The 19,289-nt window shown below is 42.8% G+C and overlaps 1 protein-coding gene across 5 annotated transcripts; it reads right to left on the bottom strand.

Annotated features, from left to right (window-relative positions):
- Positions 1–1,048: 1,048 nt before the first annotated feature.
- LOC109898570 (prosaposin receptor GPR37) lies at positions 1,049–10,545 on the bottom strand. 5 transcript variants are annotated; one of them, XM_031833155.1, is made up of 3 exons: positions 10,395–10,545; positions 10,180–10,234; positions 1,049–3,124 (listed from the first exon to the last, which is right to left on the bottom strand). In XM_031833155.1, exon 3 carries the CDS (start codon positions 3,044–3,046, stop codon positions 2,291–2,293), a length of 756 nt encoding a protein of 251 aa, XP_031689015.1. In that variant the 5' UTR covers positions 3,047–3,124; positions 10,180–10,234; positions 10,395–10,545; the 3' UTR covers positions 1,049–2,290. The 5 variants fall into 5 exon arrangements, with proteins under 5 accessions (XP_031689015.1, XP_020349177.2, XP_031689013.1 ...); XM_020493588.2 differs by lacking the exon at positions 10,180–10,234 and having other exon boundaries at positions 10,395–10,539; XM_031833153.1 differs by lacking the exons at positions 10,180–10,234; positions 10,395–10,545 and adding an exon at positions 8,042–9,483.
- Between the last annotated feature and the right edge of the window lie 8,744 nt (positions 10,546–19,289).

Here is a 19,289-nt window from a genome sequence, read left to right as displayed (position 1 = left end):
AGTGATTGAAAATGAAAGACGGGCTCAGAAGCACTGTGGGAGGACAGTGTTGTGAGGAGAATAAGCCGTTGTGTTCCATAACAAGACCGGATCTGACAGCCAAATGATTTGGGGACATCATGGGTCTATATACGGCAGATGAAAGTCGTACACCATTTTGTTGCACTGTGTATGGACGTGATGGCAGCCATGTTGTTTTGCTACTGTAGTATTGCAGGCAGGCAATATCTTCACAATATATTACAAATCAGGACCAGGAAGCCATAAAACAGCATCACTCTGTTAAACAGAGACAATGCAATTTTGCCTAAAATATGATTGTGTCCATCTATGCCGTTCCTATCAGCGCAGATGTTACTTGATCGCAAACATGTTGTAAGCTTGACATTCAAGTCAAGCATGTTCCAGAAATGTTCTAAGGACACCATTTTCAATAGAAACGTTCTTAGACTGTCTAGAAAACTGGACGACTATACAGAACATTGAAGGAAGGCTGAACTGAACCAACCAGAAACATGGTTAGCAATTAGCAAGGCTCACGTCTGAAATGAACTCCTGAGAGCCAACAACCGACCATCTCCATGGAAATGCATGATTCGCACCATACCCTAGTTAAGTCCAATTCTATGAACCCTTCTTCTCTACCCACCCTACCATCTGATCTAACTCCCTGCCACTCGGCCGACCATGACGTCATGGAGACAGCTGAGAAGCAGATTCCTGAGGTTGCCGTGGCGACGGGTAGTGAAACAAGGGTTATTGTGTACTCTGGGGAGTGGGTAGTGATGTCACAATGGCCAGATGAGAAACTCTCCCTCTGAGAGCTAACTGGCCATTCTCAGGAAACCACACTCCTCTTCTCCATCTGGAGAATATTATCACATATGTTTAGTTCCCAAGACAAAATGATGAGGTAGATTTATTATCCATAGTTAACATTTTTGGAAGAAGGTATGTTAGTCCCTGAATAGTAAGTGGATTGTTTATTCCATATATGAAGATAGACATTGAGGGTCAAAGAGACATTGAGGGTCAAAGAAACATTCAATCAAATTCTGTGTTCTTTTTTTATTAAAGTGAGCAACAACAAAAAAGACCACTCCAGTAACTTTACTGACTGACTGAAGTGTATCGTACAGTTTTCTGCTATCAAATACAGAGTGCATAATATACTTACATAGCAAGGGAGCTAGGCATAACTTTGACCTGATTCACAAGAATCACCATTATAAGCTAAACACAATACAGTAGTACGATCAGCCATTTTCAATATATTACTTTCCATTTGACACAGACACTCTGTGGAAGCAGAAAAAGAACATTATGACCCACCCCCAAAAATAATATAATAATTAAAAAGAGAAAACACTGGTGAGTTTATAATGAATTTGCTATAAATTGAACTATACATATGTATTCCTTTCCGTATGGTTTCTGTAAACAAGTGGTCACCAACCTTTGAGTGAAGATCACTTTGAGTCAAAATGGAAGCTGAGATCTACTGCTCAGATTTTTTTTTGAAAACATAACCAATTACAGTTCTGTAACAATGAGGTTTGTGCAGTAGGCTATAGGCCCAATACATTATCAATGCTTGAATTTCCCTGCCAATGTTTTTCTTCTCAGACCATTTGGAAATTCTATTTAAAAAACGTTATTCAAAATGGGAAGACTTTGCCTTCCTGGCGCTAGGGCTTCTGAATCAAGTGCATCTACATCTTACAACCTAAAAGAAATCAGAAATAAAGTGCAACTACCGCCAACAGCGCAAAACAAATAACAAAATAGGAACGCAAGGCTTTATTGTTGTTTTTTTTACAGAAATGTTTGGTGATTGACTAGGAATGCCTTGGAGATCAACCACGGTTGGTGACCACTGCTGTAAACAAAGCGTAGACAGACAGTATAGTACGTATACAGAACTCTGCCCTCAAGTAGACCAAGACACTTATGTCCACCAGAGTTTACGTCAATTTAATTCAAAGTCAAGTGGACATGGATTTAAAATGGGATGTGCCCTTTATCCGCATTATCAATTCAATTCCTATATTGACAGGAATAAAAAATGAACTGATCATAACTCTTAAGGGCCGGTCTCCCAGACTCAGATTAAGCCTATTCTGATTTACAAGCACCCTCACTGGAGATTGTCCATTGAGCATGCCTTTTATTCCAGGAGTAACCTTAACCTGGGTGTGGGGAAACCGGTCCAATTGGTTTAAAGTCCGACCTCTTGAACTCTTCACATGGCAGTTGTAACTTTCTGAAGGAGGTCATGACCATTGACCTCTCAGCAGTGGGTCCCCACAGTGGTGTAGGAGGAGGATGCCTCCCTGTGGATGGTGCTGAATGGTGACAGCTCCAGGTCGGTGGTGGTGCACTCGTGCTCGTTCTCCTCGCTGGTGGTGGCGGTGGTGGAAGACCTGGGAGGGCCGCACTCGTTACAGCAGCAGCAGCAGCAGTCCAGGAAGGCCCGGCTGAAGGGCTGGTACAGGCAGAACAGCAGGACGGGTGTCACCGCTGACTTACAGAACAGCAGCAGCTGGCTGACCAGGTGGAGAATGTCCAGGGTCCGTCTGGGCACACCCGCTGCCATGTAGACAGTGACGATGTTGCAGATGTTCTCAGGGATGATGCAGAAGCCGTAGAGGATGGCCAACGCCACAACCGTGCAGTTCATCTGGTTCTCCAGCTGGAGCTGCTTCTTGTTTCCACGCACACAGGCCCGCTCGGCCTGCTGGATTTTACGGGCAGTCACCAGAGAGCTGCCGATGGTGAACAGCGTTGGCAGGCAGAAGTAGCAGCCAAAATACCACCAGAGGCGGGCTCCGTCGTAGGTCAGGCCCAGCACATAGAGCGTGTCGGGGAGGTCGGTGGAGATACGAACCACACAGCGCTGGCAGGGCGTCACGTCCGGAGGCTCACCATCTTCAGTGACCAGCTGGTGGATCAGGAGCTCTGGCAGGGCCAATAGGAGAGCCCCGATCCAGATAACGGCCAGCTTGGCGGCCGTGGAGGCGCAGTTTTCAATCATCTCGTAATACATCTGGGCGTTGGTGGCGGCGCGAAGGCGGTCAATGCACAAAGCACACAGGGTGAAGGTCGTGACCCCGAGGGAAGAGACCTGGAAGGACAAAGAAAAGAGAGGAGGAAGTCAGACACTACTGTATGCAGTTGATGTGTTATTACTGCACATTAACATTAAAAATGAAGCACTTTGACAGAACTTTGATGGAAACAAGTATAGACTGTATCCAGGCCCTAGGCTTAACACACAATAGAGGAGACTAATCCTAATTGCAATGCACCTTGGAAAGTCTGGATGATATACCAAGGCCCCAGAGTCATCTTGTTCTCTGAAAAGACCGAATGAATGTGTCCACTGTACACTATGCGTGTTCAAAACACAGTTTAGAACAATTTTCATGTGACAATGGTACATACAGCACAGTACACTGGATGTCAACAGGTTTAGAGCGGGACAGCTCTGTTACTTACTGCACACGAGTTCCCAATTTCCATACTGAGATGCTTGAAAGTAGCCATGAGTAATGATTTATGTGTGATACTTTAAAGAATGGGAAGACTACATTTGGGCGCCAAAAAGGGGAACTTTAGACTTTCTAATAATATCAAATTCTAATATTGATGACTGTATAACATAATAAGGTGCACAGTATACCGTGTGCAAGGGAGCCCATGACACAGAGAGAGCGAGAGAGATTGTGGAAAGAGTTTGATTTATATGCTAGGTCTTGTGACTCCCTCAGGGGGTTCTATTTATTGGGATTCGTTGATATGAACAGGTTTAAAATGAACTTGTCTGTGCCTGGAGGGGGGTATGAGGAAACATGTTTATCACAACAATGTGTGGACACCACCAAATATGCTTGCTATGTGTCATGACACACAAGGAATGCTTTGTCTCTAGTATCTTTCCCTCTATATGCTCGGTCAGCTTAAGTTGGAAATGTACTGCTGAGTAATAGTACATACATAGCCAGTAATTTCATCACAGCTTTGATCAAATCTGTTAAAACACACCACCACTCCAGAGGCCCCAGCTAAAATTGGCCACAAAACAGTTGCATTCATGAGTTTTACTGACAAATGTCAATTAAAAAAACAAGGTCAGCCAAAGCAAAAACCTGATATTTAAAAAAAAAAATGTATATGAATGTTGTACAGAAATGGTTTGTTTAGTGGGAAATTAATATCCAACTAGTCGGTGAAAACTGTGTGGAGTTTGTGACAGCAACTATGTGAGCTTATTACAGTATTATAGACACTATGTCCTGGGATTGCCTATGATTTTTGTAGAAGTCCCCTTACCTTGTAGCAGACCCCTTACATTCCTACGACTTATCTAGCTTGTGAGAAATCAAGAGAAGAGAGAGGGCGTGAGAGAGAGAAAAGAGGGAGGGAGCGATAGAATATATGAAGGGAGAGAGAGAGAAGAGCAAGGGATAGATGGAGAGAGAAGATAGGGAGAGATGGAGAGAAGATAGGGAGAGATGGAGAGAGAAGAGTGAGGGAGAGATGAAGAGAGAGGGAGAGATGAAGAGAGAGGGAGAGATGGATAGCGGAGAGATGGATAGCGAGAGAAAAGAGAGAGGGGGAGATAGAGAGGGAGAGAGAGAGAGTATTGTCAAGACAAAGCGCTCTCAGCAAATACCATCATCGTCAACGTGACAGCTATCCTCTAGAGCTGTGTCAACAGTGGCGGGCAGGCCTTGTCTAACTAACCTCTCACCTTGGTGTCCATAATGACAAAATGTCATGTGACAGAGCACTTAGTTGCCACAGGAGCCATTAGAATTAATTGCCCCACTGTTTGTGTAGTTATGCTCCATTAATTGCTTGATTAGCGAGTCGCTTAGCATAACGAGGATGCGTCTGCCGCTATCCATTTAATGTTCTTACCACAGAGGCTGGCTACTCAAAGAGACTCAAAGTGCTATGTTTGGGACTGTGGTTTTAAAATGGCCTACAGGTCATGTTGGCATAGAATGGGACTTACAAACACAATGACAATCACTGCCACTAAGCAGCTTACAGACTAGCGCTGGCAGTTTATACAGCATCACTCATACAGATTGTTTGGGTCGTTTTGAGGTTGTTTATTTGTCTTGGGGTCATTGTGCAGGCTTATACACTGAGTGTACAAACATTAAGAACAACCTCCTAATACCCCCCCCCCCCCCTTTTGCCCTCAGAACAGCCTCAATTCGTTGGGGCATGGACTCTACAAGGTGTCGAAAGCGTTCCGCAGGGATGCTGGCCAATGTTGACTCAAATGCTTCCAAACTTGTGTCAAGTTGGCTGGATGTCCTTCGGTGGTGGACCATTCTTGATAGACACAGGAAACCCAGCAACGTTGCAGTTCTTGACACAAACCAGCGCGCCTGGCACCTACTACCATACCTTGCCTATTCACCCTCTGATTGGCACACATACACAATCCATGCCTCAATTGTCTCAAGGCTTAGAAATCCTTCTTTAAACTGTCTCCTCCCCTTCATCTACACTGATTGAAGTGGATTTAACAAGTTACATTAATAAGGGTTCATAGCTTTCACCTGGTCAGTCTATGAAAGGGAAAGAGCAGGTGTTCATAATGTTTTGTACACTCAGTCTATGTGCCCGGACAGATGAACTGTGCCACCTGGAGAAGGCTTTTTATCTAGATCATTTCCTCTTCCAAAAGGAGTGTACTTCCTTCTTAATGAACAGAATTTTATTTCTTCCGGGTAAATACTTCACACATTTCCCATGAAAGGCACTCAGGACCAACAGTATGAAAGTGAACCACAGCAAAACTATGTCATCTATCTTACATTAAGTACTTTTCCACAACAGAGAGAACAGACAGACTGCTAAAAGCAGGAGCTGAACCAAAGAGGTCTGTAAAAGAGTGGAGGATTTGGACTCCATAAAGCACCGAGACAGGTACACCCAGCCCTAGGATGTTGGACTTGTGGAGATCTGAAAAGATGGGATAGGTGTAAGCAATAGTAAAAACTGCACATAGACTATCAGAGGACAAGGTGGGTCTGTCAACGTGTTGATTATACTTAATCCAATCAATTCAGATCTTTGTTCCTTTCCATTGACACTACTTTCACCAAGAAGGCTCAGTTGTTGAGCAGCATAGGTTTTACACTGTGACCTCAGACTGTATAAGGTGTTCCAAGTTCTTGGGCTGCATAACATCTAGGTTAGTGTTATCCGGATTCCTTGGGACGTCCCTACCCTTACCTGGTCCCTACCTTGACATTGGGACATCACAAGGATCTCGGTTAGACTTTTCCATATCATCTAGATTATTGGGTGTTGTCCCTAGCTGCACCTGGGTCTGCTGGGTTTCCTTTTAGACAGTATGTGATATAACCAGCTAATCTGTAGTTTTTTTTATGAGGCTCAGTTCTATGATGTGTGGTGTGTCAGATTACACCAACACACCAATCACCATTTACTGCATTCACACAGCAAGCGGAACAGAGCTCAGCCTTCTCCAACTCCGTTCAGGAGAGATAGTGGGTTTGCAGGCTTTTGTTCCAGTCCAGCGCTAATACACCTGATTCAGCTCATTTTGGTCTAGGTTAACGACCATGATTGGTTGATTATTTGAAACAGGTGCGTTAGTGGTTGGCTGAAACAAAAACTCAGTTTCTCTCTAGGACCTGTGTTGACGATGCCTGGAAACTGGGTACAAACTGATCACTGTCTGAATAGACCCCAGGGGCAATAATATATTTTCTTTACATAATTTGGTCGTGCAACATTCAAATCACATACAGTATATGACATTCAGTATGTAGTACAAGTGTGTTAATACAAACCCTTCAGTTGACAATACTATGGCTACAAAATAGACTTTACTGTAAGGTTAGCGTTCTGTAACTCTGGAAAACATGTTATTTTAAAGGACTATCTTTTACAATAGATGGCTGACAGAAGAGCTGCCTTACAGCTGAAACAGACAGGTAAGTTGATGCAATAACAGCTGTGGGTCTGATGTAATGATTGAGGCCTAGTGAGTTTCAGACTAATGCCTTATTAGGGAACTTAGGACTGTAACCGTATCCCTAACATAGCACAGATCGCCTATGGGCTTTTACCTCTGTAGCTAGAATAGTGACACCTCACCTAAAAGTTTGGAACAACAGGTTGAGGTGACATTCGGGAGAAAAAAAATCTTGACCTAGTATAGGATCCTCCAAATACTGCAAACACTTGAAGCACAGAACATTGTACGGTGTAAGGATGGACACAAAGTGAGCATCAAAAGTATTGGGACGGGACACATTTTTGTTGTTGTTGATGAGTGAGAAAGGTAGACACACAAATATCATACCCCCACAAAAATGCTAACCTCCCCTGTTATTGTAATAGTGAGAGGTTAGCATCGCTTGAGGGTATGATATTTGTGCGTCTAACTTTCTCATTCATCATTATTCATTCAGGACTATCCATAATCATGGTAGCATCCACATTCATGTAGAAGTGTTTAGAAACATATTATATTCGTATTTATAATAAATGTGACTCCATTCATATCGATTGGAAACAAACTAATCTGAAACACAACCAAAACAAACAGCCAATGCGTCCAATAAATGTGTAGTCACAAGCTTGATGTAGTCATTGTGTGGTAGGAATATGGGACCAAATGCATTTTCCTACTTTAAAATACATGATTTAATTTGTCACAATACTTTTGGTCCCCTAAAATTGGAGGACTAGGTACAAAAAGTGCTGTAATTTTTAAACGGTTCACCCGATATGGATGAAAATACCCTCAAATTAAAGCTGACAGTCTGAACTTCATAGTCATTGTATCATTTCAAATCCGAAGTGCTGGAGTACAGAGCAAAAACAACAACAAAAAATGGTCACTGCCCCAACAATTTTTTTAGCTCACAATATGTGACAGATTTCACAAGGAAGAGATGGTTATGACAGCAGACGTTGAACACCAACTTCATCACCCAATCATAACATTCAATCAAGTAACACAATAGCTAGTGGACATTATTACCTCAATATAGGGGATGATTTTACAGGAGAACTCCCCCAACAGCCAATTCTTGGTCAGTTCATGGAAGATCACCAGGGGCAGGCAAAAAAAGATGACAACAAAATCCCATAGGGCGAGATTGGCTAGAAGAGAATTTGAAATACTTCTCATGTAGTAGTTGTGGCACACAATGCACATGATTGCTATATTCCCAATTAATCCAACAGTGAAAATGATGACCGAAATGATCATGATGGCATATGCACCATATGATTCTGCTGTTACGGGGTAAAATGGGTTTTTCACATCTTTTCTCCTAGTTTGAGGATTGAGAGGAATGAGTGGGGTATAGTCCTGGAGGTCTGGCAAAGTGAACTGTTCATAATCAGTGGCATGAAATGGCATGTCTGTTGACTGGTTCTGGGCCATAGGTTTAGGCAGAGGTTCCCACGTGGCCAGCGGTGTGTCCAAAGACTCATCTGACAGCAAGGTTGGCTCGTTTATTAAGTTCCCTTTTTTACTGCCATCCTTCGCATTTCTTCTCCGACGGTTTACACTTGCTCTTTTGTGTATGCAGATCCGGTTGTGCTCGCCACGGTGGTGTCCTCCTCGCGTATGTCTCGTGGAGGGCTTTAAATGAATGTATACACCATCTCGTGTTTCCATGGCTGCATGTTTCTCCGTGTCCAACTTTTCTTCCATCAGCCTTTTTGACTCGCCTTCCTCGGGTAACCAAATGGGTTCTGTTCCATTTGACGAATTGCTTTTGCGCATTGTTATTTCATTCATACCCCTTTTCGTATTGAATGAAGTCACATTTATGTTATCCATCCATGTCCTAACCACATCCCAGGAGGATGAACTTGGAGTACGCACCCTTTTATTGTCAATTTCGTTGATAACTCTGCCATACGCCGAGTGCAATCTCTGACTATCACTATTGGTTTTGTGTAGATTCCCGATAGTGACGGCGGTTTCATAATGTCTAGGAATCATATTTGTCTTCTCCCCGTGTATTTGCGAGAACACATTCTCGCTCCAAAGTGAGAAACACAGTAATCTTAAGAGTAGTACCAGCATTGTTTATTCTAAAACAGGCAACAATAGTATATTGTATTCCAAATATATTTATCCATGGATGATTACCACATCGGAGAGACGACAGAAAAAGCCAAACCTTCATTCCATAGTTGTCAACACCACTTCGAATTAAATAAAGTGCACTTGGCAATTGACAGGTGCGTCTCCGAAATGCGACAAAGTAAAGTTCAACAACGGTTGTTTTCTCACCATGTGAAGTAGGGTATGTTTGAATTTCGTCTGTGCCTCTGAATATATAACAGATTGTAAAAAGGTTAAATGGACACAAGATCGCATTTCCTATTCAAAAGCATTTGCTTCTATGTCCGAAAAGCGCCCTGGACGGTTATTACTGGTACCCACGATCCGGGCGCCCAGAGTCTGAGAGCGTATTGTTGGGAATGTGCCAAGCTCGGTCTGGAGCTGCACACGTGAGCATCACGGAGAGAAGAGACGGGCTCCCCTGGCGGCTAAACCGGATCTGTTCAACTAAATCAGCCAGCACTCAACCACGTCAGACAATGTTTCTCCTTGAAATATTGAAGTAGCCTACAAAATGTCTCTTGTTTTGCTGGAGTTTTATCTCTGTTGAGAACCTAGAGGGCATTTTTTGTGCAACTTTCCAACAACATGATTCACTGCAACTAGACGTTTCTGTTCAGCGTGGTGGCATGTTGTATAAGGACTACTGTACACATCAATGGATATGGCCTGGACTGCAGGACCACAACGTGTGAGGCGCTCGGGTTCATGGACGCAAGCACTCATTGTCTTTTTGTGAAAAACTTTTGGGGCCCATGCTTTCAGCAATTCCAAACACACCAGCATACTAGTCTATAGGCTATTGATTAATTTACCATTTTACCGCCACATTCAGTGGACAGGAGTTAAAGTAACTGTCCAGGGTTTCCAGATTTCTATGAAATATTACCTAGAATGAATTACAATATGAGTGAAATAGTTTCCTTCTAAAAAAAAAACCCCAGTAATTAAGTATGTTCATCTTTTGTGTTGGAATGGTTTGGGGGTACCCCAATAACAGAATGGTGTGGCCATATGCAGTTGATAAAAATATTTACGCTAGTAATCCGCTGATTGGCCAGATCATCCTCCTCGGGAGTATGACATCATACCCTGTGAGAAAATAGCAAGCATTAGTTGTGGCTGCTTTGGATGATGTATTGAAGTCTATCTTCTTGCCCTTCGTGTAGTCTATGCCAAATAATGTTTGTACCATGTATCGTGCTGCGACCATGTTGTTTTGCTACCATGGTGTGTTGTCATGTGTTGCTACCTTGCTCAGTTGTTGTCTTAGGTCTCTCTTTATGTAGTGTTGTGTGGGTTGTAGACTCCGTCTCATGCTACCACTAGAGTGAAAGCACCGCCAGCATTCAAAAGTGACCAAAACATCAGCCAGGAAGCATAGGAACTGAGAAGTGGTCTGTGGTCCCCACCTGCAGAACCACTCCTTTATTGGGGGTGTCTTGCTAATTGCCTATAATTTCCACCTGTTGTCTATTCCATTTGCACAACAGCATGTGAAATGTATTGTCAATCAGTGTTGCTTCCTAAGTGGACAGTTTGATTTCACAGAAGTGTGATTGACTTGGAGTTACATTGTGTTGTTTAAGTGTTCTCTTTATTTTTTTGAGCAGTATATATATATATATATATACTTTGAAAAAATCCCAACCCTCTGTCCCCGCAGGAGGCATTTTGTATTTTGGGAGGCCCTCATTGTAAATAAGAATTCGTTCTTAACGTAAGTGGCCTAATTAAATAAAAGTTAAATAAAGTAAAACAAAAAAAGTCTGTTTGAGATACAAGTGAGGTGGGGTTTTTGATGTGTTTTTTTCCCTTTAATTTATGCTTTGGCCACAAACACAAGTATAGGATAAATCAACAAAATTATGTGGGAATGAGTTAACCTCTTGAAAATAGGGGACACTATTTTTATGTTTGGAAAAATAACGTTCCCAAAGTAAACGGCCTATTTCTCAGGACCAGATGCTAGAATATGCATATAATTGACAGCTTAGGATAGAAAACACTCTAAAGTTTCCAAAACTGTCAAAATATTGTCTGTGAGTATAACAGAACTGATAATGCAGGTGAAACCCTGAGGAATATCCAATCAGGAAGAGCCTCTTATTTTGAAACCGTTGTGTTCCTATGCATATTCCTTTTTCTACGTATTCCCTAAGGTGTCTACAGCATTTTGACATAGTTCCACACCTTTATGTTGAAGAATGAGCGTAAACGACTACATTGCATAAGTGGCCAGCTGAGGGCTCTGAGTGATTCTTGCGTAAAAGACAGAGGTAGTAATTTTTCCTCTCGCTCCTACTGAAAAGACAATTGTCCCGGTTGATATATTATCTAATAAATATTTGAAAAACACCTTGAGGATTGATTATAAAAAATGTTTGCCATGTTTCTGTCGATATTATGGACATAATTAGGAATCTTTTTTGCCGTTGTCGTGACCGCTATTTCCGGTGGATTTCTCAACATAATGTGACCAACAAAAGGAGGTATTTGGGGTATAAAAATAATCTTTATGGAACAAAAGGAACATTTGCTGTCTAACTGGGAGTCTCGTCAGTGAAAACATCCGAAGATCATCAGAGGTAAACGGTTAATTTGATTACTTTTCTGAATTTCGTGACCAAGCTTCCTGCTAGCTGGACATAATGCTATGCTAGGCTATCGATAAACTTACACAAACGCTTGTCTTTCTTTGGCTGTAAAGCATCATTTCAAAATCTGAGACGACATGGTGATTAACAATAGGCTATATTTCACTTGTGATTTTATGAATATGAATATTTTCTAGTAATTTTTTTTGACCGTTGCGCTATGTTAGTGTAGTTGATGACAATTCTCCCGGATCCGGGATGGGTAGTTCAGGATATTAACGTTTGTAAATGAGATTTCACCTCCCGAGTGGAGCAGTGGTCTAAGGCACTGCATCGCAGTGCCACTAGAGGTCCTGCTTTGAGTCCAGGCTCTGTCGCAGATAAACAATTGACTCCAATTTAGGTTTGAGCAGTCCTGGATAAATGCAATTGGAGTGTGTGGTAATAGCTACATAAAGTAAAGTAGCATAAAGTTTAATTTTACAGGGACAGTGCACATTCATCAACATTACTGTAAAAGTGCCAGTTTAAGCCAACTACAGAACGATTGCCTTGGGATAAGGGTTGTTAATAACCAATTGAAGCATGTTTGGTGAATTTTTATATCTCACTCGGATGTTAACCTGGACTAATGGGCGTTAGGCAACACTCATTGGTGTTATTTGCTCTAATGACATCATTGATAATTGACTAATTAGTTATTCCTCTACGGTATCAGTGTAGAGTTAACGATATGCAAATGTGATTAGCATGACGTTGTAAGTAACAAAAAAAAATCCCAGGACATAGACATGTCTTATATGGGCAGAAAGCTTAAATTCTTGTTAATCGAGCTGCACTGTCCAATTTACAGTAGCTATTACAGTGAAACAATACCATGCTATTGTTTGAGAGTGCACAACAACAAAAAATTCTCACGGCAACTGGTTTGATACTCTGAAGGTAAATAATGTACTTACATTCAGTAATCTTGCTCTGATTTGTCATCCTGAGGGTCCCAGAGATACAATGTAGCATAGTTGTGTTTGATAAAATATATTGTTATATTAAAATGTAGGAACTGGGTTCTACAGTTTGTTTGAACAGCTGCTGTGTCTGCTACTCACCTTTGTACAGAACGACCACTATGCCACCAGCACAAGATTCTTTCCACCGTAGCTGCTTCCTGACACCATGCAGCAGTGTATTCCACTATATAAATTTGCTTCAATGTGAATATCCATTTCAGGGACATTGAAAACCCCTTTTGAAGCTTTGGCTGTGAGAAAGGTATGCCGGGGGGGGGGGGGGGGGGGGTTCTGTTGCGCTCTGCTCACAAAAAGGGATGAAGTTAGAGAGCAGGTGTTGATGTGGGTGGATTTCCCCAAGCAAACACTGGTTCCTCACAGCATGGATGATGCATACGGTACAAAACCAGGATTCAGGAAATCAGACTAAAGCTGACATCAAAAAGTCCCTTGCCAACCACATTACAGCACACATCAACATCACTCCAGGTACGAGTCTTATTCATCTTGTTAATCATTTTGATCAGTGTGCCCTCGACTTAGGAGCCATTGCGCTATACACTGAGTACACAAAACATTAAGAACACCTGCTCTTTCCAATACATAGACGGGCCAGGTGAAAGCTATGATTCCTCTATTGACGTCCCTTGTTAAATCCACTTCAGTCAGCGTAGAAGAAACTGAGGAGACAGGTTAAAGAAGGAGTTTTAAGCCTTAAGACAATTGAGACATGGATTGTGTATGTATGCTATTCAGACAGTGAATGGGCAAGACAAAAAATGAAAGTTCCTTTGAATGGGGTATGGTAGTAGGTGCCAGGCACACCGGTTTGAGCTGCTGGGTTTTTCACGCTCAACAGTTTCCTGTGTGTTTCAAGAATGGTCCACCAACAAAATAACTTCCAGCCAACTTGACACAACTGTGGGAAGCATTTGAGTCAACATTGGCCAGAATCCCTGCGGAACGCTTTCGGCACCTTGTAGAGTCCATGCCCCAACGAAGTGAGACTGTTCTGAGGGCAAAAGGTGGGGTGGGAAACTCAATATCTCAATATTAGCAAGGTGTTCCTAATGTTTGATATATTCTGTGCATATTACCTGCTGTCGGCAGTGCCCGCCTGATTAAGTCCTGTATAGCAAATCAAACTCTCACAATTACATAAATCAAAAGAATGCATCCGGTAATTAGGTTTTTGGCTGTTTCAACCAATGTTTTATCTGTTTATTACAGATGCAGTGTTTCCCCTCTATTCATTTAGCAGCGGGCATTTTATTTTATTTTTAAATGGTAAAACGTTTTCAGTGTAAACTTAAAATCAGATATAAAGTACAGTATGTACACAAGATAATGGAGCTATATATGAATTTTAACCAGATCTTTGAGAATCTAAAATTCCCATTGATTTTGTTATGTTTGAGTCACTCAGAAAGCATTAGAACACAAAATAGCGATGGCATAATGTGTAGAACTGCAGGACACAAGGTTGAAAACAGTCAAATGTTCTCTCCACCCTGATAAAATGTGTAGAATTGCAGTGAAAAAGCTTGAAAAGGAACTGCCCAGTGAAAATCCAACTTGCAATAGTTCATGTTCTGTTAACTCATACGTAAATAATGTTGTTGACCCTGTGCTATATTTGTATTTGTGGCCAAAGCAGAAGTTGGAGAATTTTGTTACCAAAATTCCAAGAACAACAAGCCTGGCCACTAACATTAGCCTAATAATCAAACATGATCAAGTAATAGATTAGAAACCAAAACCTGCATGCACCCCACAGGGGCTCCATAGCGTTCATAACACATTCCACTGATACACCACCCGATGGAGCCCTAGAGCTACATGGACAATAGAACGTCACTACTAGTTCCCAGTGAACTATATCCATTTCAGCCACATTACCTCGGGCCATGAAGCCCATCATAAAACAATCGGTCACCCACAGATGAACTCCATTGAGAGTGATAGGAATGTGCTTTTAGAACCCATCAGGTGCCAGTGAAATTCAAAGATAATTAAGAACTATCAGTAGGCATTGAACACAGAAATAGTCATTCTATGGTTTTGACATGACATCATTCCACCCTGAGGCGGCCCCGGGTTGAAAGTGCCTACTGTAATGATATCCAATTAAAAACGTAATATATATTATTTTGTTGCAATTAAGCAGATGCAAACCTTCAAATCTGTCCCTATAAAGGCTACAGAAGAAATAGTGTGATATGATGTAGAGCAGTGGTTCCAAACTTTTTACAGTCCCGTACCCCTTCAAACATTCAACCTCCAGCTGTACCCCCTCTAGCACCAGGGTCAGCACACTATCAAATGTTTTTTTTTGGCGTCATTGTAATCATCCTGCCACACACACACTTTACGATACATTTATTAAACAGAAGAATGAGTGTGAGTTTGTCACAACCCGGCTCGTGGGAATTGACAAAGAGCTCTTATAGGAGGACCAAGGCACAAATAATAATCATTCATTGTGCTCTTTATTTAGCCATCTTACATATAAAACCTTATTTGTTCCTATAAAATTCGGGAATAACTCACCACAGCTTAATGAGAATGGTGTGCTAGAAACGATGCACATAACTCTGCAATGTTGGGTTGTATTGGAGTCTCAATCTAAAATCATTTTCCACACAGTCTGTGCCTGTATTTCTTTTTTCTTTGTGCTAGTGAGGGCCGAGAATCCACTCTCACATAGGTATGTGGTTGCAAAGGGAATCTGTGTCTTAACAGCTTGCCAAGGCAGAGATTAACGTACTATGGTGCGAAAAGTGCAAGTCAATCCCAGAACAACAGCAAAGGACCATGTGAAGATGCTGGAGGAAACAGGTACAAAAGTATCTATATCCACAGTAAAACGAGTCCTGTATTTATTTATTTTTCTTTCACCTTTATTTAACCAGGTAGGCTGGTTGAGAACAAGTTCTCATTTACAACTGCAACCTGGCCAAGATAAAGCAAAGCAATTTGACACATACAACAACACAGACATGGAATAAACAAAACATAGTCAATAATACAGTAGAACAAAAGAAAACAAAACGTTTTTATACAGTGAGTGCAAATGAGGTAAGATAAGGGAGTTAAGGCAATAAATAGGCCATGGTGGCGAAGTAATTACAATATAGCAATTAACACTGGAATGTTCATGATTCATGGAATTTCCATGATTCAAATTAATCCATGCTTTTGTTACTTCTAGGTTCGACTACTGCAATGCTTTACTTTCTGGCTACCCGGATAAAGCACTAAATAAACTTCAGTTAGAGCTAAATACGGCTGCTAGAATCCTGATTAGAACCAAAATATTTGATCATATTACTCCAGTGCTAGCCTCCCTACACTGGCTTCCTGTTAAGGCAAGGGCTGATTTCAAGGTTTTACTACTAACCTACAAAGCATTACATGGGCTTGCTCCTACCTATCTCTCTGATTTGGTCCTGCCGTACATACCTACACGTACGCTACGGTCACAAAACGCAGGCCTCCTAATTGTCCCTAGAATTTCTAAGCAAACAGTTGGCGGCAGGGCTTTCTCCTATAGAGCTCCATTTTTATGGAATGGTCTGCCTACCCATGTGAGAGACGCAGACTCGGTCTCAACCTTTAAGTCTTTACTGAAGACTCATATGATTGAGTGTAGTCTGGCCCAGGAGTGTGAAGGTGAACGGAAAGGCTCTGGAGCAACGAACCGCCCTTGCCGTCTCTGCCTGGCCGGTTCCCTTCTCTCCACTGGGATTCTCTGCCTCTAACCCTATTACAGGGGCTGAGTCACTGGCTTACTGGTGCACTTTCATCCTGTCAAATCAAAATCAAATCAAATCAAATTTTATTTGTCACATACACATGGTTAGCAGATGTTAATGCGAGTGTAGCGAAATGCTTGTGCTTCTAGTTCCGACAATGCAGTAATAACGAACAAGTAATCTAACTAACAATTCCAAAAAACTACTGTCTTATACACAGTGTAAGGGGATAAAGAATATGTACATAAGGATATATGAATGAGTAATGGTACAGAGCAGCATAGGCAAGATACAGTAGATGATATCGAGTACAGTATATACATATGAGATGAGTATGTAAACCAAGTGGCATAGTTAAAGTGGCTAGTGATACATGTATTACATAAGGATGCAGTCGATGATAGAGTACAGTATCTACGTATGCATATGAGATGAATAATGTAGGGTAAGTAACATTATATAAGGTAGCATTGTTTAAAGTGGCTAGTGATATATTTACATCATTTCCCATCAATTCCCATTATTAAAGTGGCTGGAGTAGAGTCAGTGTCATTGACAGTGTGTTGGCAGTAGCCACTCAATGTTAGTGGTGGCTGTTTAACAGTCTGATGGCCTTGAGATAGAAGCTGTTTTTCAGTCTCTCGGTCCCAGCTTTGATGCACCTGTACTGACCTCGCCTTCTGGATGACAGCGGGGTGAACAGGCAGTGGCTCGGGTGGTTGATGTCCTTGATGATCTTTATGGCCTTCCTGTAGCATCGGGTGGTGTAGGTGTCCTGGAGGGCAGGTAGTTTGCCCCCGGTGATGCGTTGTGCAGACCTCACTACCCTCTGGAGAGCCTTACGGTTGAGGGCGGTGCAGTTGCCATACCAGGCGATGATACAGCCCGCCAGGATGCTCTCGATTGTGCATCTGTAGAAGTTTGTGAGTGCTTTTGGTGACAAGCCGAATTTCTTCAGCCTCCTGAGGTTGAAGAGGCGCTGCTGCGCCTTCCTCACGATGCTGTCTGTGTGAGTGGACCAATTCAGTTTGTCTGTGATGTGTATGCCGAGGAACTTAAAACTTGCTACCCTCTCCACTACTGTTCCATCGATGTGGATGGGGGGGTGTTCCCTCTGCTGTTTCCTGAAGTCCACAATCATCTCCTTAGTTTTGTTGACGTTGAGTGTGAGGTTATTTTCCTGACACCACACTTCGAGGGCCCTCACCTCCTCCCTGTAGGCCGTCTCGTCGTTGTTGGTAATCAAGCCTACCACTGTTGTGTCGTCCGCAAACTTGATGATTGAGTTGGAGGCGTGCGTGGCCACGCAGTCGTGGGTGAACAGGGAGTACAGGAGAGGGCTCAGAACGCACCCTTGTGGGGCCCCAGTGTTGAGGATCAGCGGGGAGGAGATGTTGTTGCCTACCCTCACCACCTGGGGGCGGCCCGTCAGGAAGTCCAGTACCCAGTTGCACAGGGCGGGGTCGAGACCCAGGGTCTCGAGCTTGATGACGAGCTTGGAGGGTACTATGGTGTTGAATGCCGAGCTGTAGTCGATGAACAGCATTCTCACATAGGTATTCCTCTTGTCCAGATGGGTTAGGGCAGTGTGCAGTGTGGTTGAGATTGCATCGTCTGTGGACCTATTTGGGCGGTAAGCAATTTGGAGTGGGTCTAGGGTGTCAGGTAGGGTGGAGGTGATATGGTCCTTGACTAGTCTCTCAAAGCACTTCATGATGACGGATGTGAGTGCTACGGGGCGGTAGTCGTTTAGCTCAGTTACCTTGGCTTTCTTGGGAACAGGAACAATGGTGGCCCTCTTGAAGCATGTGGGAACAGCAGACTGGTATAGGGATTGATTGAATATGTCCGTAAACACACCGGCCAGCTGGTCTGCGCATGCTCTGAGGGCGCGGCTGGGGATGCCGTCTGGGCCTGCAGCCTTGCGAGGGTTAACACGTTTAAATGTCTTACTCACTTCGGCTGCAGTGAAGGAGAGTCCGCATGTTTTAGTTGCGGGCAGTGTCAGTGGCACTGTATTGTCCTCAAAGCGGGCAAAAAAGTTATTTAGTCTGCCTGGGAGCAAGACATCCTGGTCCGTGACTGGGCTGGGTTTCTTCCTGTAGTCCGTGATTGACTGTAGACCTTGGACAGACCTCAGCGTGGGAGTTTCTTGTTTTAGTTTCTGTCTGTAGGCAGGGATCAACAAAATGGAGTCGTGGTCCGCTTTTCCGAAAGGGGGGCGGGGCAGGGCCTTATATGCGTCGCGGAAGTTAGAGTAACAATGATCCAGGGTCTTTCCACCCCTGGTTGCGCAATCGATATGCTGATAAAATTTAGGGAGTCTTGTTTTCAGATTAGCCTTGTTAAAATCCCCAGCTACAATGAATGCAGCCTCCGGATAAATCGTTTCCAGTTTGCAGAGAGTTAAATAAAGTTCGTTCAGAGCCATCGATGTGTCTGCTTGGGGGGGGATATATACGGCTGTGATTATAATCGAAGAGAATTCTCTTGGTAGATAATGCGGTCTACATTTGATTGTGAGGAATTCTAAATCAGGTGAACAGAAGGATTTGAGTTCCTGTATGTTTCTTTCATCACACCATGTCACGTTAGTCATAAGGCATACGCCCCCGCCCCTCTTCTTACCAGAAAGATGTTTGTTTCTGTCGGCGCGATGCGTGGAGAAACCCGCTGGCTGCACCGCTTCAGATAGCGTCTCTCCAGTTAGCCATGTTTCCGTGAAGCAGAGAACGTTACAGTCTCTGATGTCCCTCTGGAATGCTACCCTTGCTCGGATTTCATCAAC

Source organism: Oncorhynchus kisutch, linkage group LG10, assembly GCF_002021735.2.
Source record: "Oncorhynchus kisutch isolate 150728-3 linkage group LG10, Okis_V2, whole genome shotgun sequence".
NCBI classification, from domain to species: domain Eukaryota; kingdom Metazoa; phylum Chordata; class Actinopteri; order Salmoniformes; family Salmonidae; genus Oncorhynchus; species Oncorhynchus kisutch.
Note: the sequence above shows the minus strand (reverse complement) of the source record. Positions and strands in the feature narration are given on the sequence as shown.